The sequence below is a fragment of the Trematomus bernacchii genome, unplaced genomic scaffold (genome assembly GCF_902827165.1).
Source record: "Trematomus bernacchii unplaced genomic scaffold, fTreBer1.1, whole genome shotgun sequence".
NCBI classification, from domain to species: domain Eukaryota; kingdom Metazoa; phylum Chordata; class Actinopteri; order Perciformes; family Nototheniidae; genus Trematomus; species Trematomus bernacchii.
This window is the reverse complement of record NW_022987569.1, coordinates 154,661-180,000: the sequence shown is the minus strand read 5'-3', so window position 1 is coordinate 180,000 and position 25,340 is coordinate 154,661. Positions and strand designations below refer to the sequence as shown.

General features: G+C 39.9%; 1 protein-coding gene across 1 annotated transcript in view; it reads right to left on the bottom strand.

Annotated features, from left to right (window-relative positions):
* The window catches only part of cftr (CF transmembrane conductance regulator), a 59,350-nt gene that overhangs the window by 30,581 nt on the left and 3,429 nt on the right, over positions 1-25,340 (bottom strand). Inside the window, exons 3-10 of the mRNA XM_034126143.1 lie at positions 21,024-21,141; positions 15,020-15,235; positions 13,462-13,551; positions 9,265-9,428; positions 9,003-9,128; positions 6,069-6,315; positions 5,368-5,460; positions 2,925-3,095 (exon numbers count right to left, since the gene is read on the bottom strand). Coding sequence (XP_033982034.1) covers positions 2,925-3,095; positions 5,368-5,460; positions 6,069-6,315; positions 9,003-9,128; positions 9,265-9,428; positions 13,462-13,551; positions 15,020-15,235; positions 21,024-21,141 — 1,225 coding nt within the window. The remainder of the gene's footprint in view (positions 1-2,924; positions 3,096-5,367; positions 5,461-6,068; positions 6,316-9,002; positions 9,129-9,264; positions 9,429-13,461; positions 13,552-15,019; positions 15,236-21,023; positions 21,142-25,340) is intronic.

The window sequence follows — 25,340 nt, the reverse complement described above, 5'->3', positions numbered from 1 at the left end:
ATGGATACACGGATCGTGTTCAAATCAATAGGCACGCAATGACTCTAAATAATAATGATCACGCCACCAAACACACATTCAAACTAAAGGAACCAGCCTGTTTGGGAAATGTAACAAGTAGAAAGTACAGGTATTTGGGTTCAAGATGTAAGAAGTAGAAAGTACAGGTATTTGTGTTCAAAATGTAAGAAGTAGAAAGTACAGGTGTTTGTGTTCAAAATGTAAGAAGTAGAAAGTACAGGTATTTGTGTTCAAAATGTAAGAAGTAGAAAGTACAGGTATTTGTGTTCAAAATGTAAGAAGTAGAAAGTTCAGGTATTTGTGTTCAAAATGTAAGAAGTAGAAAGTACAGGTATTTGTGTTCAAAATGTAAGAAGTAGAAAGTACAGGTATTTGTGTTCAAAATGTAAGAAGTAGAAAGTACAGGTGTTTGTGTTCAAAATGTAAGAAGTAGAAAGTACAGGTATTTGTGTTCAAAATGTAAGAAGTAGAAAGTACAGGTATTTGTGTTCAAAATGTAAGAAGTAGAAAGTACAGGTATTTGCTGGTGTTCAAAATGTAAGAAGTAGAAAGTTCAGGTATTTGTGTTCAAAATGTAAGAAGTAGAAAGTACAGGTATTTGTGTTCAAAATGTAAGAAGTAGAAAGTACAGGTATTTGTGTTCAACATGTAAGAAGTAGAAAGTTCAGGTATTTGTGTTCAAAATGTAAGAAGTAGAAAGTACAGGTATTTGTGTTCAACATGTAAGAAGTAGAAAGTTCAGGTATTTGTGTTCAAAATGTAAGAAGTAGAAAGTTCAGGTATTTGTGTTCAAAATGTAAGAAGTAGAAAGTACAGGTATTTGTGTTCAAAATGTAAGAAGTAGAAAGTACAGGTATTTGTGTTCAACATGTAAGAAGTAGAAAGTTCAGGTATTTGTGTTCAAAATGTAAGAAGTAGAAAGTTCAGGTATTTGTGTTCAAAATGTAAGAAGTGAAAGTAAAAAGTCGTCAGAAAAATAAGTAGTGGAGTAAAGTACTGATTCCAGAAAAAAGTACTTAAGTACAGTAACAAAGTATTTGTACTTCACTACATCCCACCTCTGTAAAACAATAAAACATGAACAGTGATAATACTAAAAATGATAAGCCAAATTCAAAAGATAGGTCTTTAATTTACTTAAAATTCCAATTGAGGTTGCCGTTCTAAGATCAAATGGGAGACCGTTCCACAGTTTTGGGGCGATATAAAAGCAGAAATCAGCCTCCCCAGTTTTCTTGTAATGCACTCTAGGTACTTTTAAAAGTGAACCATTGGAGGATCTAAGTGTCCTTGCTGGTTGATGAAATGAGAGACAGTCACTTAAATATGTTGGTGTAAGGTTATGTAAAGCCTTGTTAATCATTAAAAGCACTTTAAAATTAAATCTGAAGGACACCAGTAACCAGTGCAGGCGAAATGTGGTCTCTTTGATATACTACATTTATTGTATAATGTGTTTTTATTAAAGGACAGATACAATCATGCAATGTTACAATTGAAGCAGTGCTTTTTTTCATCTATTTTTTATTGATTTACCCTTCAGAAGTAACTCTAGGGCAAAGAATATAGGCCCCTTGTATTCATTTCTAGAATTCCTGATAAGGTTCCAAAAACAAAACCCCAGAAGCCTTTTGATCTGAGACAAAAAGAGAACATATAAGCTAGGTTTGCAGCGGTCAAATCTATTGACAACATTTGAGTAAATCTTGAAACGATATAGGCTACTACATTTGGATTGTAAAGTATTAAAACAATGCTCTAATTTAATACAAGCTGCAATTAAGTGGTGCAGTGATGAAGTTTTAACAAAAAGCCAATGGGGTTTTTGGATTTTGAAATATTGCACAAAAAAAAGGATCTGTGGCAAAAACCACAATTATGATACTTACACGTTTTGTTCAGCAGGATCATCTCCACATATTAACACCACTTAATGATTATAAAAAGCTAATGTTGGACTATAAAGGAACTACAGCACGGTCACATGACTTCACGTCACCACCGCTAAGCTAAGGGTGGCTAATGTTGGGCTATAAAGGAACTACAGCACGGTCACATGACTTCACCTCACCACCGCTAAGCTAAAGGCGGCTAATGTTGGGCTATAAAGGAACTACAGCACGGTCACATGACTTCACGTCACCACCGCTAAGCTAAAGGTGGCTAATGTTGGGCTATAAAGGAACTACAGCACGGTCAAATGACTTCACGTCACCACCGCTAAGCTAAGGGTGGCTAATGTTGGGCTATAAAGGAACTACAGCACGGTCACATGACTTCACGTCACCACCGCTAAGCTAAAGGAGACTAATGTTGGGCTATAAAGGAACTACAGCACGGTCACATGACTTCACGTCAGCACTGCTAAGCTAAGGGTGGCTAATGTTGGGCTATAAAGGAACTACAGCACGGTCACATGACTTCACGTCAGCACTGCTAAGCTAAAGGTGGCTAATGTTGGGCTATAAAGGAACTACAGCACGGTCACATGACTTCACGTCACCACCGCTAAGCTAAGGGTGGCTAATGTTGGGCGTGATGACGTTTAGTCCTTTCATTTAGCCACTGTTAGCATCCGCCATTTTTAAATCCCCCAGTTGGGTATTTACTGATGTATTTAAGTCAAAACGTGAACCTCTCTTTAGCTTGTTTTAACCACAGACCTTATTTTAGTCATCTAACAACAAGCTGATTTAAAAAACCATTGACTTTGAGACAAGAGAAACCAGAAGTGTTAATGCTGACTAATTTCCTGGTTTTAGGACTCATTCCTACACAAATCTATGATCAGAATGTTGTGTTGGTTGGGTATAACTTTACCAAACATTAGATGGATTTAGAATTATTTCAGATTTAGCGTATAATCTCTACAAACACTCTCACACTGAGATGTTCTGACCTACCTTCCCTGAGCCCGTGGATCCGGCCACTGCCAGCATCTTTCCTTTCTCCAGGTACAGGCTGATGTTCTTCAGGACAGGTGTGACGTAGAGGTTGGTGAAGAAGATGTCTCCGTTCAGATGTCCGTTCGCTTTGTTCTCCTGCTTGATCTTCTCAAACAACTCACCAATGCCCTGCAGAAGAGTTCAAAATCAGAGTCTTATCCCTTTTCAATGGACTGAACCAACACCAGAGATAGTAGAAACATACTGAAGAATCATTTAAAACTACCCAGTTTGTGGAGTTTTCAATTTTCTAAATTGAAAAATGTGCATAAAACAAGTGGGTTGAAACATATGTGGAATAAAATGTGTGCGCTTGAAATAGTATTAATCTAAACCAGATAAGAGCTGCGACTGCAAGTAACAGTTTTCGTTTAAAAATGCTATCCTACCTTCTTAAAAGGACAAGGCAATTTCTTGTAAGGTCAATTAAAAACCCAAATATGTTCATTGTATTAAGATATAATACTGAGAAAAGTATGAATTCTCCGTATTTGAGAGCCTGAAAAGGGCAGTTTCCGCCATTAGTGCCTGATAAATGACTTAAATGATTAAAAGATTATCAAAAGGTTACAATTATTTGATCTCAATTGGATTAAGCAATCAAATGCCCTTGTTGTTGCAGTTCGAACTCACAAGACGAGGAAGAAGGGGCAAATCAAGAGGAAAACGAAGAACAAGAGAACATACTGTGCCATACTATGCTTAATTATAACTCATTAGGTATTTGTACATGTAAGTGGACATGATGTGTTTTTTTGTTTCTTTTTCTTTGTGCTTCAGTGCTGACTGACTCAGAATCAAACTGCTGTGAGAAACAGGAGATTCTCCAAAGACAGTTCAAGCCTCACAATGGCCTGATCTCTCCTCATCCGTCAGCGCCTCTGCACACATTAACGAATGACACATCAATGTTAGAAGAAAAGGGGGAACTCTTCTTGAGTCGTGGGTTTAATCATTGACCCCCCCCGCTGCTTTTTTAAGGGTCACCGTTACTCTAACGCTGCGACTCGCTGCTGGTTTGTTTACGTTGGGCCTGTGCGATTCTCATTGTAATGAGCTGACGTATATGCTGTCAGCAGTAAAGAAAGGCAACACCCCTCCCATTCATGGGAGAATGGCACATTCCAGGAAGAGGAGAAGGCAAGAGGAGAATCTGGGAATTAGACGGTGAACACAACGGTGAAATCTCACAGCGTTCCCAGCAAAAGGCGAAGTTTGGTGACGACACCGGGGTAATTAATTATGCAAAGTGACGGGGAAAAGAAACCTCAGTTTGTTTTCTCACGGGCTCCGGTGGTCAATGAATCAAACCTGTTGACTGCCTCTGTCCATACTGTAGATAAGATTATACTACCCATGGTGAGGAGTTAACTACTACACCTGTATACAGTAGGGCATGGTGCGTTCAGGGTGTGGGAGATTTAGCTTCTCTCTTACAGTAAATGTGCTCAAATTTGACTGATTCTGGATTTCTGGGGCAGATATAAATACTAATATTGACATCATATAGTCAGATACTAGTTTATCAGTTGATGGGCCTATATTTTTTCCCTAAAACGTATACTATAAGCACTTTGAGCACCAGGAAAAGCGCTATACAAATAGCATGTATTATTATTATTATTATTATAAACAAACATATGTAGCCAGTCTAGTCAGGTGGACGAACTGCAGTATGTAATGGCAACACTTTACCATTAATGTATAACTTTTCCTTTTCCTTTCTGCATTTCTTGTAACTTATTGGATGAAATATGTCAATGTATGTGTATGAAATCTAAAAGGGCTACACGATTTAGAAATCTAATTATCATTAAACATTGGTGTCAAAAAATCCAAGCAGCTTTTTATTTTCTATTACCTTTTTTTGAGGGATTATTGAGATGTTATGTCATCCAGAAAAGTCGGATGTGTTGCGAGAACATTCATTTTATTTTATTTCGCCATATGTTGAAGACAAGCTCTAAATTAATACTTTTAGGAGCCAGATCAAGACCTACATTTTAATTTGGCTTTTAATTGAATTCTATTTATTCTTATGTCTTATTTTATAGACTTCTGTTGGTTTAACTAGTTTAATTAATCAAAAAGCTATGTGTTTATTACCTGGGAAGGGGGAAGGGGTAGTGTCGTTTTTATGTTTGGTTTGAGAAGCAATGTGTGTTACCTCATGTTCATGAAAAGTGCTATATAAATAAAGTTTGTGGAGAAAAAAATGTTTGTTTTTGTTAAAATATAATGAGCTATTTTTTTTTGTGCACTCGGAAAATAGCTGCTCTGTAGTCTTGGGGACACTTATGGAGAGGTTGTTGTCCTTTAATATACCGTTTAAAGTGAAATAGTCAAGTGAGAGACATTTTGTCGCAGTGCCACATGGAGAATTGACAGAAATAGAACAAACCTCGTCCCAGGATGCAGAAACGTTGACCAGCTCCAGCTCGGTGGTGGTCAGGTTGTACTCAATCGCTCGGTATTCCTCCTTCATCAGGAATTCCTGGAGAGTTACATCAGTATTATATATATGTTGCCATCAGGGCGTATGCTCTACCTGCTCTTAAGACAAATCGCTTTTCAAAATCATTATTTATAAAGTTGTTGATTGATTGATCGATTATATATATATTGTTGGGAAAATAGTGAATGTCCTCTTCCAATATGAGAGTAACATGATAACAAAGGTATCCCAACTGTAGCTGTGTACATGACAGGATGTCTGATTACCTAGAAGAGCATCAGGACTGTTTTAGGCATATGATAGCTATGTGATTAACATGATGATTCAGCCTCTATGGAGATAGACATATGACAAGCATGATCATTTCTGACGTGGAGCTAATCTGAAGTAAACATTGAATACTGCTTTCTATTCCTCCATCTTGTGACTGTGTAACTCCCTCTCTTGGATATCAGCATGTGAAGGACACTGTTCAGGAACTAGTTGATGCTCTGTATGTGATGACTACTTCCATTCTGGAGAGGATCACAGATACATGGATCCTGAGATTGAAGCTCAAGACGGTGACCAGTGATATTTTTCTAACATACAGTATATATTCACCTTTGACACGTCTACTCCCTCCTCCCCTGTCTCTCTGGACTCACCTCGATCTTTTTGACCAGCGCCAGCGTGTCGTACCACATCTGGATGGACCCGGGCAGCTGGCGGGTCAGAGTCATCCTCAGTACCATGCAGTAGGAGGCGGTGGTGAAGATACGGCGCAGGATAATGCCTTTACTGAGCGCGTGCGGCACGACGGCCGACACGATGACCAGGATGGCGGAGAAGAAGTAGGAGGCGCTGTAGAAATACCGCAGAGACCCGATCTTCCTCGTCAGCGTCATCTCGTCTCTGAGGAGGAAGAGGGACGGAAGAAAGGATAAGATGAGATCATTGTTGTCCTTAAATATCATAAGTAAATACTAATAAAAGCACAATAAAGCTTTATTGCTGATATGAAGTTATTTAACATGTGACATATATCTGTCATTAAGATATTTATCATTACTGTTAAACCACTGCAAATATTGTAATATACACAATTGTATATATTTCTATATTGCTGTTATATATTGTACAATAAGATACTGTTTACTTCAAATTCTTATAAAATTTTATTTCTATTTCATCTTTTTGGCAAATTTTTACATTTATACTTTTTATGTTTGAATAACTATTTAAATTCCATTTGATTTTATAATGACTATTTTTTATTTCACTACTTTTGCATATTTTAATACACATTTATTTATTTTATATTGACATTTTTTTCTTTATCTTCCCTATGTTAAAGGGGACCTATCATGCAAAATGCACTTTTTGATATCTTTTATACATCAATATGTGTCCCCGGTGTGTCAGGGAACTCACGCAGCGTCAGAAAATAAAACCCTCTCTTTTCCTCCGTACCCAAATCTTTAAAAACGGGGCTACAACGGAGCTGATCCAGATTTGCTGCCGATATGACGTAATATCGGAAATGTGGACCCACGGCCCTATCAGAAACGTTGCTATCAGAAACAATGCCCGACTGTTTTGGACGTAATATGGTCGGTGTTTACATTAGCATCGCTAACACTCAGAGCTAACCTGTACTGGAGAGCATGTGTGTGAAGAATCAGGAAATAAAAAGGAACTCACCTTGTGGTATAACCGGCAAGAGAGAAAGCCTTTGAGCTCCATACTGTTTCAGAAATAATCCTTGATGTGGTTTAGAACAGGATGGTGTTTTATCACAGCAGAATTTAACTTTATCTCCGGTAGAATTCTGATCAGGCATTAGCTCCGCCTCCTCTTTTTTTTTTTTCAAGCTAAGGACCCTGAATCAGCGTTTCTCTAACAGGGCTGGAATAGAGGGATATGAGGGATGTCTAAAATGCATGATCTGTTTGTATCTTGAGAAAAACACTTCGTAGACATGTTTTTATATGTTTTTATATATCTGAGACCCATAATATATGCCTTAAAATAGCAAGATAGGTGCACTTTAACTATCGCATTCTCAATCTGAATGTAATTTGTATACAAAAAATACCATTGTTTTTAATATAACATTTTGGATTCCAGCCACATCGCACACGCTTAACAGTTCCAGTGAATGTCTGGTGTTTTCAGAGAACGACCAGCATTGGATGAGGCGCGTTAACAGCATGTCACTTTTTTATGATGCTATTATCGAGTCAGTGTGAAGTCCTGGTGGCTCAGTGTTAGCTCTTTAGTTATCAAACATGTTTCTGCACCACGACACCAAAACTCTGTCCTCTGCGTTTAGTGTTCTCGCCAAATAAAGTGACCCTGATTCTGGATCGGAAGCCAGCGAGGTTCTGATGATTAGCCACATGTTTTAAAGTGCACCTATCTTGCTATTTTTAGGCATATATTATGGGTCTCAGATATATACAAATATATAAAAACATGTCTATGTGTTTTGCTCAAAATACAAACAGATCATGCATTTTAGACATCCCTCATATCCCTCTATTCCAGCCCTGTTAGAGAAACGCGGATTTTGGGTCCTTAACAAAAAAAAAAAAAAAAAGGAGGCGGAGCTAATGCCTGATCAGAATTCTACGGGAGATAAAGTTACATTCTGCTGTGATAAAACGCCATCCTGTTCTAAACCACATCAAGGATTATTTCTGAAACAGTATGGAGCTCAAATGCTTTTTCTCTTGCGTGTTTATCACAAGGTGAGTTCCTTTTTTTATTTCCTGCTTTTTAAACACATGTGCTCTACAGTACAGGTTAGCTCTGAGTGTTAGCGAGGCTTGCTAATGTAAACACTCACCATATTACGTCCAAAACACGTCAGGCATTGTTTCTGATAGCAACTTTCTGTGGGCCCGCCGCCGATTTGACGTCATATCGGCAGGAAATCTGTAGCCGCTTTCACACCAAGTACTTTGCCGTACTTAGTTCCCAGCACTTAGTACCCCCATGGAACTAAGAGCCCATCGCGTTCACACCGGAATAAGTTCCGCAAATGAAGCAAATGAAGCCGCTGACGTCCCTTCTTCTTCTTCTTCTGCTTTGGGTTTACTGGCAGGCCGCAAACAACTTCACGGTGTATACGGCCACCCGAAGTCCCCGGCCGGAAGTCCCCGGAGTTGGGGACTGGCTTCAGTAGAAGCTGCCGGGACTCCCAGCAGCTTCTATCCTCTATTTCATTATATCTTTAATATAACATTTTAGAAAATCTGTATTTATTGTTATCTTTTAACTTTTTGATGCACGTTATTAATTAAATTCTTATGTTAATATAAACATTTGTAATCTTTTTTTATATTTTATTGGACAATTTGCTCTTTTTTCTGGTGTTTAAATAAATGTATTTTTATTATTTTATTGTTTATTTTATTGGATATTTTACTTTAAATTCTTATATTTAAATAAATATGTTATCCTCATATTTAATCTTAAATGAAGCAACTATCACGACTCTGATTGCTGATTGATTATTAAAGAAGAGCAGCTGTAGAAGATGTTTGTTTTGTGAAACTATTGTTGTTGTTGTTGTTGTTGTTGTGTTGGTGTCTTACTGCCGGATGTTCTTGATGATGGTCTCCATCACCTCCTCCCAGCCGTACGCCTTCACAGAGTGGATGTTCTCCACGATCTCCGAGGTGAGAGCCAGGCGGCGGCTGATCAGTCCGCCTCGCTCCGCCCTGATCACACAACATCAACAACTCAAAATCCAATGCATGCAGACAAACAAGAATAAACAACAACATCAGAAATAGAATACTATTTGTCTCGTGGGGAATTGTGTTTTGTTGTGTGTGTGTGTGTGTGCTTCCTCACCGGTGCGGTCCCATCTTCTGGGAGAGCCAGGCCTGGATGATGCCCAGCAGAGTGAGAGTGGCCAGCGCACAGAAGCCGTTCACCTCGATCAGCTCCCAGAGCAGCCCCACACACAGGATGCACTGCAGGGGGGTGATCCACACGAAGTGGGCCAGACCCAGGCTCTGCAACACACACACACACACACACACACACACACAACATTACATGTTACTTTTTTATCCAAAGCGACTTACATACATTCCATACTGTGGACAATCCCCACAGGAGCAATTTGGGGTGAAGTGTCTTGCCCAGGGACACAACGACATGCTGACTGCAGTGGGACTTGAACTTGCCCCTGATTTGAAGATCAGCGCACTAACCCACAGCTACACACAGCCACACACAGCCACACACAGCCACACACACACCACACACACACACACACACACACACACACACACACACACACACACACAAGTGTGCATGGGGTAACTGGAACATGAATTTTATTAAAAAAGGAGCAAGATAGTGCTGCAGGAATCCGAAAAACCCGGGAAATGAGAAAGCATTCTTTGGCCTTGTCTCAAAACCAATGTTTTAAATTCCTGAATAAAGGTCTGTGGTCAACACAAGCCTCGGAAACGTTCATGTTTTTTCTACGACATGAAAGGGTAAATATCCCACTGAATATATAGCATTTATGGTTGCTAATAAGTGCTAAATTAGACTGTTTTATTAAACGTCAACATGAACAAATTGCAAAAGTAGGAAGCTGGAGGAACGTTGAAGTCATGTGACAGCGGTGTTGTTTGTTTATTTCCTAACAAAGCATTTGACGTCCAGATTTTGATCTTTAAAATGTAAAAAAGTGTTGTTCATTTCAGCTGCAACTGATTATCATTTTGGATAAATCTGTGGAATATTTTCTTGATTATTGGATTGGTTATTTGGCCTACAAAAAGGCCAATCATAAAGCTGAAGAAACCAGAACATATTTACAGTTAAGAAACTAAAATCATACTGTTTCCTGTTCTTAAGAAGAATTACTGAAACAGATTCATCGATTCTAAAATCAATTGGATTCAATAGTATTGTCGAGGGAGCCAGGGCGATGTTATCACTGGGTCGGCGTACAAAAATACGTCAACTTCACCACTTGACACTTCACAGCTAGGAAATGTCTTCTTGCTCTTGACCACAGAGAGGTCAAAGGTCAGGTTCAAGGACAACTCGGCTGTGAACTTTACTGTGTTTTGGTTTCATGATGTAGACTGTAGACTTAAAATGAGTAGTAGTACATTCAGCCATTCTCTATTCCTCAACGCGTTTTCCAATAGCCCTGTGCATGCATGTGAGGAATCATGTGATCACAATGTTACAATAAGCCAATATAATTGACATTTCAGGTACGTTTCCAACATCAACAATTTAACACAACACATTTAGTGTCCCCTGGTTTCTGTTGTGTTTTTAGCTTCTTGCAGCGTTTTGCGTTTGCAGCGCTTTCAGTAAACCTGCATGTTTTGTCAGGTTGGTGAATGTTTTCAAAACGCTGCATCTGTTTTGGCACATTTGTGTTTTTATATTTGCATAGTTTTTTTAAACTGCAGCGTGTTTCTCCTAATGGAAGTGCTTTGGGCCGTTGAAGCGTGTTTTCACCTGTTGGCCACCATAGGTTAAAGCTAAAAAATATGCAACACTTATAACATACTGGATGTTTTCGGCAAGTATTGCTTTAAATCAAGCAAATATCTGAACCTGATCCTACTGAAAAAGAAAAGACATTTCCAGGAAACAGGCAAAGTGGTTTTCCACAGATTAAGATGCACCTTCATCTACCTTGACAAAGTCAGAGTGACACACACACACACACACACACACACACACACACACACACACACACACACACACACACACACACACACACACACACACACACACACACACACACACACACACACACACACACACACACACACACACACACACACACACACCACACACACACACACACACACACACACACACACACACACACACACACACACACACACACACACACACACACACACACACACACACACACACACACACACACACACACACACACACCATTATAAAGGGAGAGTGGCGCATCGGCCAAGTCACATCCAAGCCCGGGTGATAATTGTCTCAAAGCGAGTTGCAGAGTGTTTCCACATTCAACGCCTCAGTGAGACCAAAGGCAAGTCTGAGTTCAATCCCCAAACACACACACACACACACACACACAAACACACGCACACACACACATACACATACAGAGGCACATGCATATGTAAACACCCTGCAGCTATCTTGCATAATCAGTTTTTCAATACAGATTCACAGCGCCAGAAACCACTTTCTGTGAGTACGCACCTATCTGTGTGTTGTGCCTGTAAACACGTGTGTATTGTTCTTAGTCCATTGTGCTGTAATGGCCCCTCAGTATGAAGAACACTTGGCTGTGTGTTGGGTAATACAATGGATTCAGTGAAGTGAGTGAGGGTGTGAACTTTCAGTCTTATTCTCCCTCATCGTGTCGCAAATAAAAACATTTCCCGGGCTTCTTCAGAGCGGAAAACTACAGCTCTGATCCTCTGACCTGAAAAAGGGACCTGACTTTTGGGTGTTGCCTCACATTCAAAAGTCAATTTTAAGTTGTATTACCTAAAATGAAAGGGTTATCCCCATCCCACATGGGTAAATAATGGTGCATTTCCACTACAGCGCAGAGCTCGCTTTAAGCGTGCTGTGCCGTGCCCGGCCCGTTTTTGGTTGCGTAGTACCGGCTAGCGGGTACTATTTCACAGTTTTTCTGGCCCCATAAAATCGAGGTTCTTTCCGGGCAACAACCAGGCTGAGTCGGGCTGAGTATGCTAAACTAGAGAGAGAATCGCTGGCAAGGGGGCTACAACTACAACAAAATGAACATATTTGACCGTGATTTAATTGTAATACACGTTTCAAAATGATGCCGAAGTAACAACATACTGATACCGGTTAGTAAAAACCATGAATTAATGCTTTGACAAGTCTGCAGACAGACGGCAGGCGAAAAATCTTTTAAAATGCGTGTTTTCTAGATGGAGATTGGCTAAGCTAACGCAGTATATGCTCCGACCGTCCACACTCACAACAACGGCCTATACAGACATAAATAAAGCAGCGACTGTATTCACCATGACACAGGCAGTCTGTGGTTTGTACTTGTTTAACTTTTGTCTAGTTTCTGAACATATATGAGGAGCTGTGAGCTCTGAGTGCTAACAGCTAACGGCTGTGTTGTTTTTCAGGGGTTCTCATTGAAGATGACGTCACGGCTCCGCCTACACTGCGTTACTATAGTTACTGCCCCAGCTACTAAACTGTAATGGAAACGCAGCATAAAGTGAGCCAGTCCTAACAAGGCCTAACGAGGCCTAGCCATACCGAGCGAGGCCGAGCGAGGCCCTGTAGTGGAAATGCGCCACAAGTAGCCTTGCTTAACCCTTATCTGTTTTTCTTCTATAATCTGTACTTTGCATTGTAACATCAGCATCCAATTTTCTATTATTAATGTCGCTGTTTCATATTTGATTCCCACGTTATCGCTGTGTGTTGTTTGTAGTGTCTTGTCTTCTTTAAAAATAAAAACTGTTAATTCAACCATGTTTTTCAAAAGTTTGGCAATTGTTTTAAACGCTGCACTTTCTGTCACATACTGTGCTGTGTGCACTGGTGTCTTAGAGTATTTCATACACTAAAATAAAATCTTATTTTGCAATTATTCTCCGTTCTATTGCTAAAAATACATGGTTTTAGAAGGTGTTGAGGGATCTTCCGTTTTGTTAGCTCCACTTCACCATGCTTCAATCTTCTTAAATGTGTTCATTAAAAAGGTTTTAGTTGTGATTAAAGATTCTTTAACACACAGTGAAATATGCATTACTTGCAACCCAACCAAACACTTTTTGACAAGTACCTTACATATGGATTTAAAGCATTCAAATTGACATTAAAGAGGACATATTATGCTTAAGTGTGTGAGATAGAAACTCCCCATGGAGGGAACACCATCATTTTAGCCTTTGCAGACCATTTACATGCACTAAAACCTATAGAACACACTAAAGGAAAGGGAAACCCCTAAAAGCATAACAGGGCGGCTCGAGTTAACATCAAATCTAACTAAATATTTCTGTTTCTCACCTCATCCAGCTTGTTGAGGTGAGCCGACATCAGACTGACCAGATCACCCGTGCTGATCTTATCCAACACCCGGCTCGACAGCTTCAGGGTCTGAAAGGGTCAAAGGTCAGGAGTCAGTATGAAGCACAGAGGGTAGAAAGTGAAATGTCTGAGAGGAAGCCGGGGACACCAGAGAGCTTTCTGGGAAAGTTTAGTCATGCACGCTGAACAAAGAGGAAGCATTGGGCATATCAGAGTGTCAGATATTAAAAACAATAACAAAGATAAAAGCTGACAAAAGCTCACGCACAATGTTTAACTATCTTATCAGCTCAGCTGTTCCAGGAACTGGTTGTTACAGGAGACACTTTATGTAGCGAGCGTCTGATTCATGTGGGATCAGAGAAAAGGATTACGGTAACACTCCACAACCCCACAACATTTCAGAGGCAAATAATGTACTTTATATAGTCTCAAGATATAGAATAAGACCTATAGAAATACTTTAAAGGTCTCCTATCATACTGTTTTTCATCAATATATTATAGGTCTCAGATATATACAAAACCTGTCTCTGATTGGCTGAAACACCAAACAGATCATTGCAGCATCCCATAATCCCCTCTGTTTCAGCCCTGTTTCCAAAGTGCTGATTCTCTGTCTGTTACTTTAGATGAAAATAAGGAGCCCCTCCCCACGCCCCTCTGAGAGAGATTTGGTTAAAAAGAACACAATGGTGCTCTAGGAGGAGATTCAGGTGATAAGGGGGGGGGGGGGGGGGTTACCTTGGTTGGTGATTGGCTAATGGTTACTCAAGACAAAACGTCGTTATGACATCATAAAGTGGCCAAAATCTGATCAGCTCATTTTCAGACAGGTTTTTATATAAATGGATCAGGACAAATAGAGAGAGAATCTTTTTTCCTGAAACTTTCAGAGTCTCTTTACACAGAGGGGACACATGGTGATGTAGAAGAGACATGAAGAAGAGAGGACACATGTTGATGTAGAAGAGACATGAAGAAGAGAGGACACATGTTGATGTAAAAGAGACATGAAGAAGAGGGGACACATGTTGATGTAGAAAATACATGGACAAGTGGATTTTTCACAATAGGTCCCCTTTAATCAACAGAAGCTGAGTTGGGGAAATTGTCTCAACTTGTGAAGATCATTTTAGGTTTTTCAACACATACCTCCATCACCCCGGCCACAAACTGTTCAGTATCAGGTCTAAAACCACCAGACTCAGAGACAGTTTCCTCCCACAGAACATAAGACTGTTAAACACCTGCACTTTTGAAAGAACATCCATAAACATTCATCTGTTCGCATCTTGCAAAGTATTTATCTAATATCTTATATTCCATTCGCTTGTATATAGACTCTTCTTGCACTATTGTATCTGTTGTATTTGTTCTATGTCCTATATATATGTTGCAATGTTGGCTGTTGCCTGTGACCTAAGTTTTTCATCGGCATATCTACACTGTAGCTACTGTGCTAATGACAATAAAAGCCTTGAATCTTGAATGAATGAACAACCAATGCCATAAATAACGCCTCGTCTTCCCCTTACCTTCTTGTATATGAGACTAAAGAGTGCGATGCGGATCTGCATGCCCAGGTGGTGCAGGCCGAAGATGGCTGGTTGCAGCAGGAGGAAGCGAGCGGTGAAGAGGAGGCAGAGGCCGAGGGCCAGGAAGTATCCCATACTTCGCTCCGGAGCGTGGAACGGGTCGAAGGAGGCGATGATGCGCCCAAGGAGCTGAGGCTGCACCGTCTTCGAAGCCTCCTGCACCGAGGCACGGGAGAAAGAGAGAAGATGTACACACTTTACCATCAACAACTCACAGCAGCAATTCAGAAGTAACCATAGGCATACATGTACAATTCATACATCCAATGCAATGCATGCAGACATACAAGAATATACAAGAATATCAGAAATATAATACTATTTGTCTCGTGGGAAATTGTGTTTTGTTGCAGCTGATTTGAATGAAATAAAATTTAAAAAAAGGGTAGGAATATTTGTTTCAAAGTAAGGATGTGCAACAAAACAATACAATAAAATGTTACTTATGTAAACACAGTAGTTAAAGTAAAATACCAAATACAAGTTAATTAACAAAAAATGGTATCTACTTTAACATTACATATATCTACGTCAGCTTTCTGGTGCCCCTTGGAGCAGGTAAGAGTCAACTCCTAGTAGGGCGGCACAATTAAAAATGTTATCGAAATCACCCCATGGACGAGTGCAATATCCATTTCCATCCATGCCATCAGCCTACCTGCAAATGAGATACGATCCACCAATGACAGAGGCTAATTGCAGCAGCTATGTAATGTCACAGCAACACATACAGAACATGTGTCAGTGCGGAGGTTTACATGTAACTGTGTGGTGTGTTGTAGTCAAGTTAAAGCATGTATTCTTATGTGAAAGTAAATCGTGATAAAGTGGGATGTAGTAGGGCTGTGCAATTAATCGTATTTTAATCTCGATTACGATTTTGGCTTTCAACGATTACGAAAACAACGTAATCGAAATAAAACGATAATTATTTTTATAAAAAAAAGAAAAAATGTAATTATTATTATTTTTTTTTTTAATTTGGTTTTTCAGTTGAATTATACTTAAAGTTCAGGGTTATCAACTGTTAAAAATATACTGTTCACATTTTTGTTTCAATAAATGGATGTTTTCAAAGTAAATGGATAATCGTTTTTAATAATCGTGATATCAATTATTGACCAAAAATAATCGTGATTAGGATTTTTGCCATAATCGCACAGCCCTAGGATGTAGTGCAATTCTTGGATTTAGTTTTTGTCGAGTAACCTTCCTTATTTTGAGATTAGCTTGAAGTCCTGTGATTAGTTAGTAATTGTTTTATAATGAACAAAAAGTTGAATTAAAGGTCCCATGTCATGGCCATTTCTACTGATCATAATTCCATTGTTGAGGTCTACTAAAATAGATTTATATTGTGCAATTTTCCAAACTCACATTGGTTTCTCATACAGCATCTCTGTATAGTATGTGTATTCACTCTCTGTCCTAAACGGCTTGTTGGAGCTCCTGCCCCCCCCCCCCACTCCCTGTGAGCCCAGTGGCCGTCTGCGAGACATAGTGAAACCCAGCCTGAAACCAGCCCGAACACACACACACACACACACACACACACACACACACACACACACACACACACACACACACACACACACACACACACACACACACACACACACACACACACACACACACACACCACACACACACACACACACACACACACACACACACACACACACACACACACACACCACACACACACACACACACACACCACACACACACACACACACACACACACACACACACACACACACACACACACACACACACACACACACACACACACACACACACACCCGCAGCCTGGCTGGGAGTTTGTGTGTGTGCTCACACACCGACTCACAGCCTCGCCTCGCCGCGTCCCGCCGTCTCGGAGGAGAAATCGGCGGAGCTGCAGCTTAGAAAAGATTGAGTGTGTGTGTGTGTGTGTGTGTGAGGAAGTCCGTGGATTGGTCAATATGGACCAATCCACGGACTTAACGTAACAGCTCCGCGGACGCAACGTAACGGCTCCACGGATTGGTCCATTTGGAAGAGAAATCTCCAACGAGGCGTTCTGGGGCAGCATATGGCGCGTTTCCACTACACGGCCTCGCTCGGCCCCGCTCGGTATGGCTGGGCCTCGTTAGGACTGGCTCACTTTATGGCACATTTCCATTACAGTTTAGGAACTGGGGTAGTATCTATAGTAACGCAGTGTAGGCGGAGCCGTGACGTGATCTTCAGAGAACCCCAGAAAAACAACACAGCTGTTAGCACTCAGAGCTCACAGCTCCTCATATATGTTCAGAAACTAGACAAAAGTTAAACAAGTACAAACCACAGACTGCCTGTGTCATGGTGAATACAGTCGCTGCTTTATTTATGTCTGTATAGGCCGTTGTTGTGAGTGTGGACGGTCGGAGCATATACTGCGTTAGCTTAGCCAATCTCCATTTAGAAAACACGCATTTTAAAAGGTTTTTCCCCTGCCGTCTGTCTGCAGACTTGTCAAAGCATTAATTCATGGTTTTTACTAACCGGTATCAGTATGTTGTTACTTCGGCATCATTTTGAAACGTGTATTACAATTAAATCACGGTCAAATATGTCCATCTTGTTGTAGTTGTAGCCCCCTTGCCAGCGATGCTCTCTCTAGTTTAGCATACTCAGCCCGACTCAGCCTCGTTGTCTCTGGCCCTAGACCCGCGATTTTATGAGGCCAGAAAAACTGTGAATTAGGACCCGCCGGCCGGTACTAGGCCAAGTGGAAACGCAACCAAAGACGGGCCGCTGACGTCACAGCCCTCTTAAACCGTGCTCCGCGCTGTAGTGGAAACGCGCCAATAGACAGGTCTTTTCTGTGTTAGAGTTTTACTCGCTACAGGGTGTACTTTGAGGGTTTGTGACTTTGCAGACCGTTTACATGCAGAAAAACCTTCATAACACACAAGGGGACGGGTAATAACCGGAAAAGCATGACATGGGACCTTTAAATAATTTACTTTCCATGTTTTTCGATGCTGTCACTTGTGGTTTTTAGAAAGAAAAAAACAAATCAGAATCGGTATGTCAAATCTAAAATATTGGAATCAGCAGAACACTTTTTAAAATCAGTGTCTCTCTGATGTTATGTTAATATGTTGTAGCACATGTCAGACATAAACAATGATTAGAAAAGGAATGTTACTTTTAGGTAAAGGAACGTAGCGTAAAAAATAAATCATTGGGAATTTCTGTGCCAAGGTGCATGGTTATATTTTCGCTCCTATGTTTATTTACATTGTGTATCAGTTCTGCATTAAATACATATTGTGATATACACCATGTGTTAGACTGAAACACCCAATGCTGCACCACTTCAATCTATTCATCTATATTTGGATCAGCTGACCAAAATGCCCAATATAACAGGACATCAGTGTCACAATTGAACCATAACATAAACTGTGGTTACACTAAATATCTAACATTAGTATTTCTTGAACTGTACGGTGTCCTTGGGTGTCATGAAAGGAGCCTTCATATGAAATGCATCATTATTAAGAACATTAAAATCAGTTAGGAAAACTTCCCCGGAGCGTTTCAGTTTTTTCCTGCTCAGCCCATCTAACAGGCATTCTTGTCGTCATGGCAACCACCAAAACCAACGGCACTGACTGCCCCCCGTCCCGTCCCGTTAACTCCAGACAGAGAAAGGGTCTGCGACACTGAGGTGAGACATGCTTCTGATTAGTGTGCGTCATCATGGCACTGTGGCTCTACACACACACACACACACACACACACACACACACACACACACACACACACACACACACACACACACACACACACACACACACACACACACACACACACACACACACACACACACACACACACACACACACACACACACACACACACACACACACCACACACACACACACACACACACACACACACACACACACACACACACACACACACACACACACACACACTCCTAATTTAACTTTATAAACATGTTTTAATTTATTAGAAATATATCTTTTCATTCTAAAAATGAGCAACTGCAATTTTATGATACGATTCATTTAAATTACAAAGTTGGAATTTGGTATGAGTGCCAGTATTTATTATAAAATAAAAATGTTAGCTCTACTCAAACACTTACCTATAAAGTGCTTAACCTACTTTACCTCAAGTGTTGGACAAAAGAAAACCTGTAGTGGAATTTCTTGACTAACCCTTAACCTTAACCCTTTGTATCTGTTCATTCAAAGATTCTGAGTGTGTGTGTGTGTCTTCTTAAATCCATTGACCTGTTCCAAGTGATCACAATAATCATGTTTGAGTTGTAAAACATTTGCCAATAGATGTCAGTAGACAAGTTCTGGATGCTTTGGTTCTGTCGCAGCTTGATTATTGTTTGGTTATATGGTCTAGTGCTGCAGAAAAAGATTTAAAGGGGACCTATCATTCAAAATGCACTTTTTTATGTCTTTTATACATAAAGATGTGTCCCCGGTGTGTCGGAGAACTCACGCAGCGTCAGAAAATAAAACCCTCTCTCTTTTCCTCCGTACCCAAATCTCTAAAAACGGGGCTACAACGGAGCTGATCCAGATTTGCGGCCGATATGACGTAATATCGGAAATGTGGACCCACGGCACTATCAGAAAGTTGCTATCAGAAACAATGCCCGACTGTTTTGGACGTAATATGGTCGGTGTTTACATTAGCATCGCTAACACTCAGAGCTAACCTGTACTGGAGAGCATGTGTGTGAAGAAGCAGGAAATAAAAAGGAACTCACCTTGTGGTATAACCGGCAAGAGAGAAAGCCTTTGAGCTCCATACTGTTTCAGAAATAATCCTTGATAATCCATGATATGGCGTTTCATCACGGCAGTATTTAGTTTAGACAGTAGCTGCCGGGTCCCGCATGAGCTCAGACCCCCCCTTTTTTATTTGTTATTAAAAAAATGTTTTTTAAAGCTTTATACCCCAAATCAGCACTTTTGAAACAGGAAGTGAAATAGAGGGATATGAGGCATGGCTAGAATGGGTGATCTGTTTGGTATTTTGAGCAAAACACTTCATAGACATGTTTTTTATATATTTGTATATATCTGAGACCTATGCTATTGCCTAAAAATAGCATGATAGGTGATCTTTAAACAAACAAAGTAGCACAAAATAAGGCAGCACGATGTGCACTGCAGTGCTCCTACAGAACCAGAGTAACTGAAATGCTGGAGACACTGAAATGATTAAGTGTCAGACAGAGGTCTAATTATATTTTGTTACATTTTGTTACAGTGACTCACTCACCACATATATTATCACAAAGGTTTATAGCGCAGTATGCTCAACATAACTATCAAACACGACATACAATAGAAGTTAGGTTTGTATTACCCAAATCTAAATCAAATATGGACAGAAAACAGTCAGTTACAGAGCCATGGTCAGCTGGAACTCTTTACCGGTCCACATCATTCAGGAACATTCTCAAGTACAGTTCAAAAGGTTGCTAAAAGATTATTTAAGTATTATAACATTTGAACTGTGCCTGTGGCTATGTATGCATATATTATTATCTACACTTATTTGTATTTACTTTTGTTTGGCCTTAGGATGGCGATAATTGGATGACCATGTTAGTTTTCATTTCATACTGCACATTGCATGAAATTATGAGCCGTTTTGTTTTGTTTTAATTTTGTTGTATGTATGTTTATGTATGTTTTGTGTGTGTGAGGACCCCAGGAAGAATAGCCAATGCTCATGCTAGTGCTAATGGGGATCCTAATAAAGACATGAGTCATTCAATGTATTCTGTGTAACTGAATGTATCAGAAATGTCCGTAAAGACACCTGTCTGGCACCCCTATACAAGTTATACAAAATAAAAAACCCAGAAAGACATTCTGTCACAAAGTGTATCAGATGGGTTTCTCCAGAGACTCACCCCGAGGTAGAGGAGGACGCCGAAGAAGGCGAAGGGTCCGATGAAGCATCGTGCCAGCGCTCTCATCAGCCTGGGCTTCTTCTTGGCTGAAACTGAAGCCACCTCTCTGTCCCATTCTCTGCAGACAGGAGTCACAACACAGTTCAAGAGAGATTAACACTTCCACCAGACCAACGCCAGCAGTTTGTTGACTCTGGCTGATAATTGAGTCAGAAAACGAGAAGCTAGTAGTACTGCAGTTATTCATCTATGCTGGTGTTGTTGGGATTATCACGCCTTAAATTGGAAAGCCATTTGGAAACAAACACAACTTGATATTGATATTCTACTGCTAAATGATCAACCATCCAGATCTCTCAGGTCTTCTGGTCTGCGTTCTGTCCATAGAGTCAGAACTAAACATGGAGAAGTTCAGTTCTTATGCTCCAAATATCTGGAACGAACTCCCAGAAACCTGCAGGTCCGCTGCAACTCGGACTACTTCTAAATCCAGACTGAAGACTTTTCTTTTTGCCGCTGCTTTTAATTGAACTATTCACATCTTACACTGCACTGTAACTTTAATCCATGTACCTGTGTTATTCATGTTTTATTATCTTTGCTTTTTAGAATGTGTTTTATGCTCTTAATGTCTTTCATTTTTGTAAAGCACCTTGAATTGCCTTGTGTTGAAAGGTGCTATATAAATAAACTTGCCTTGCCTTGATATAAACATAATATTTTTGGGCCACAAACCAGCTGTCCTTTCTTGACTCTGGCTGATAATTGAGTGAGAAAACGAGAAGCTAGTTTTAGTAAATGGTAAATGGACTGTACTTATACTGTATAGCGCTTTAGCCAGTCTTTAAGACCCCTCAAAGCGCTTTACATACTACATGTCATTCACGATGATTCATCATCATTCATGATTCACACCCATTCACCTTCATACAGAGCAGTGCACCTTACTCTAGGACCTAACATTCACACACCGTTGGCCATCGGGAGCAACTCAGGGTTAAGTATCTTGCCCAAGGATACATCGACATGTTGACTGCACGGGCTGGGATCGAACCCACAACCTTCTGGTTGAAAGACGATCACACTACCTCGCAGCCACAGTCGCCCTGCATTTGTATAGAGCTTTTCCAGTCTTTGCATACCTTAGGACACACTGAGATGTTGAATGCTTGGGCTAGGGATCCAATCACACACGTTCTGATTGGAGAACGACTATCTAACTCTTGAAGCACGGTGCATTTATTCATCTATTCTTACGTTATTGGAATTCTTTGGGTGTCAAAAGGAGAATTGTTTGGAAACAAACACAAAAAAACATGAATAAAACATTTAAATGACAAAAGCAAGTACCAACCAGCTGACTTTGGATGGTAATTTAGTCACAAATTGGGAAGCTTGTAGTAGTAAATGGTAAATGGAGTTAATTGATATAGCACATTTCCAGTCTTTTACATAGACAAGGCAGCATTAACCCATTCACACCCATTCAAACAGAGGCAAAGGCTGCCATGCAAGGTGAAAACCAACTTTCACACACATTTACACACAGTTGGCATATAAATAAAATATGTTAATAATATACTACTTTACCAACAGACCAGCTGGTTCACCTTACCCCAAACACACAATTGGACACGTTGATGCATTTATTCATATATTCTTACATTGTTAGAACTTCTATGGCTATCAATTGGAGAGTCATTTGGAAACAAACACATATAAATTTACTAATTTCCCAACAAACCAGCTGTCCATCTAACTTTGGCTGGAGAATCGAACACAAAACGCAAAGCTTGTAGTAGTAAATGGTAAATAGACTGCATTTATATGGAGCTTTTCCAGTTTTATCAACCCTTAACGTGCTTTTTTACACATACAAGTCAGCATTAACGCTTTCACCCCATGTCATACAGAGGCAAAGGCTGCCTTAAAAAGTAAACAGTTATCGGAGAGCATGAGAGACGTGAGGCGGCTGATATCGGTCAACAGACTTGCGGTCAGAGCTGTGGTTTCATGGAGCTGCTACGTGAAAACTAGAACATGCCCCATGATTAACTGCGAGGAAGACGAAACTTTACAGCACCTCCTTATGGACTGCTACAGAGCCGAGGAGGTGTGGTCGCTCCTACGGGGCATCGGTTTGGAGTTCAATGTAGAATATGCCTCAATTATGTATTGTATTCTGGATGAGGGGATGGACAATAAACACAGGGAACTTTTTCAGCTGGTAATTTGTATAACATGTATGAAAATCTGGAAAACAAGGTGCAAGATGATACTAAATCAGACGATAATAAACAGTGGCACCATCGTGAAACAAATACTTACTGAACTAAGGAGAAGAAAAACCCCTGGACAAATCCCAGACTCAGCCATGGGGCATTTTGAGTCTGTGACCGAACTGAGTCTCATTGGAATATAAACGTGCTCTCTTTATGTTATTTATTTATGCATTGTGTGTTATGTGTATTATTAATGTAACTTTTGTATATCATATCAATAATTTAAAATAAAGTTTTCTAAAAAAACTGTATTAGCAAGGACACTTTTTTTTGTATATCTCTGTTTTTAATAGTTTCTTTACATACTCGTAACTATATTTTGTAAATGGTTTCATTAGCAATCTCAGACTATGACAATGTAGCCTTTCACGACCTATTGTACTCAACATAAATTCCTACATTTATTTCAATTCTAACATTTTAATTTACACTAGTTTCCATCGGGTCACATTTTCATAACTTCAATTTCTGTCTACAGTAGCTCTTGATTTGCACAATACCAATTTTTTTTGGTGCGATGAAATTGTAGGAGCCATTTAACGGAGGTTATTATATACATTTTGGTTTTATTTTAATTGTTTAACATGTCTTGTTTTATTAGTATACATAGCCTACAGATATTATTTGTTGAATATGTATCTACTCACCTTAGTTGTTTACGCCCCCGAATATATTTGTTGACACCCCTTGGTCTCCTATCTGCTATATTATGTCTGTTTATGGGGAAGGGGTTGGTTTTAGACGGGGGAAGCTGCAGTTCAACTGATGTGTAGTGGCTTAAAAGTTTCTAGAGCAGCAACTTCCAACATACGGGGGTGGGATTGCAACGCACACACACCAGACACACTGAGAAGGAGAGATGTATGGAAAATAAATGGATTCATCTTGAAAAATGTATTATGGTTCTGGATTATTTGTGCGTTGAAATCACACCCCCGTATGTTGGAAGTGGCTGCTCTAGAAACGTTTAAGCCATAACACAGAAATCCTCCCCATGCTGGAAAGGCTGGACTGAGCTGAACCGAGTCTGATGGAGGGCTGACGGTACACAGCATGTTTTAATGGAAGCTAAAGTTCACATTCCCAGAAGCCTTCACTGTTTGCCTGATCGGAATAGTGAAAGCGAAATCACCCACCGCCTCTCATTCATCACCCGGCGGGCACCGGGCCCTCTCTAAAGGTCGGCTTTTTAACATCCTTTTACATTAACCGGCTTGTTGGCACCATTCATCGTGACGCGGGGCCCCGGTAACCGAGAGGCGAGGCTGCCGTTGTTAGGCAAAGTGAAATAAAAGAAAAGGAGACGCATGAGTATTTAAATTTCCTTTTTTCCTTAAAGAAATACAAATGTATTAATGGTGTACCACTTGTTTTGGTTTTGTTCCTTGTTTTGTATATTTAGGTGCAATTTTGTAGATGATGCATGGATCGCTGACTCATTTATCCATGTGTCATTCGCTTATTGTCTGTGAAAAATATGCAATAACTCAATAAAGATATTGCCATTTGCTCAGAGATTCTTTAGACCAGTAAAAGATAAGATGAAGAGAGGGGGGTCAATAGTAGAAAGCAACAACATGATGGAAAAAAATCATTTAAAATGTGCCATTTGAAGTAAAGAGAGAGACAGAAAAAGGGAATAAAATAGCTAAAACAAGCTTGTGTTTAATAGATCCATTCAATTAGGCACTTGAAGTTATGTCATGACGACTTGGCCATGACAAGGCTTTAAAAATATCATTTTAAACCACTAAATGTACATGTTTTATTTCAAGATGTTTAATAACTACTTTGAAGAGTAAAAGGATTTATGAAGAGTGAAGGACGTTGGCTAATTCGTTAACATGCCAGATGTAATCAAGAGATAAGAAATTAAAACAAATCCAAGTGAGAGAAGAGTTAACCTTGTCTATCATCGGCTGCCGGGGTGTTTGTTTGGCACACACAGGTTTATGTCTACCCCCGTTTAAATGCCAGCCCACATTTTTACTTGACTCTGAGGGAAGGCTGGCTACTGTAAACACATGCAAAGGTC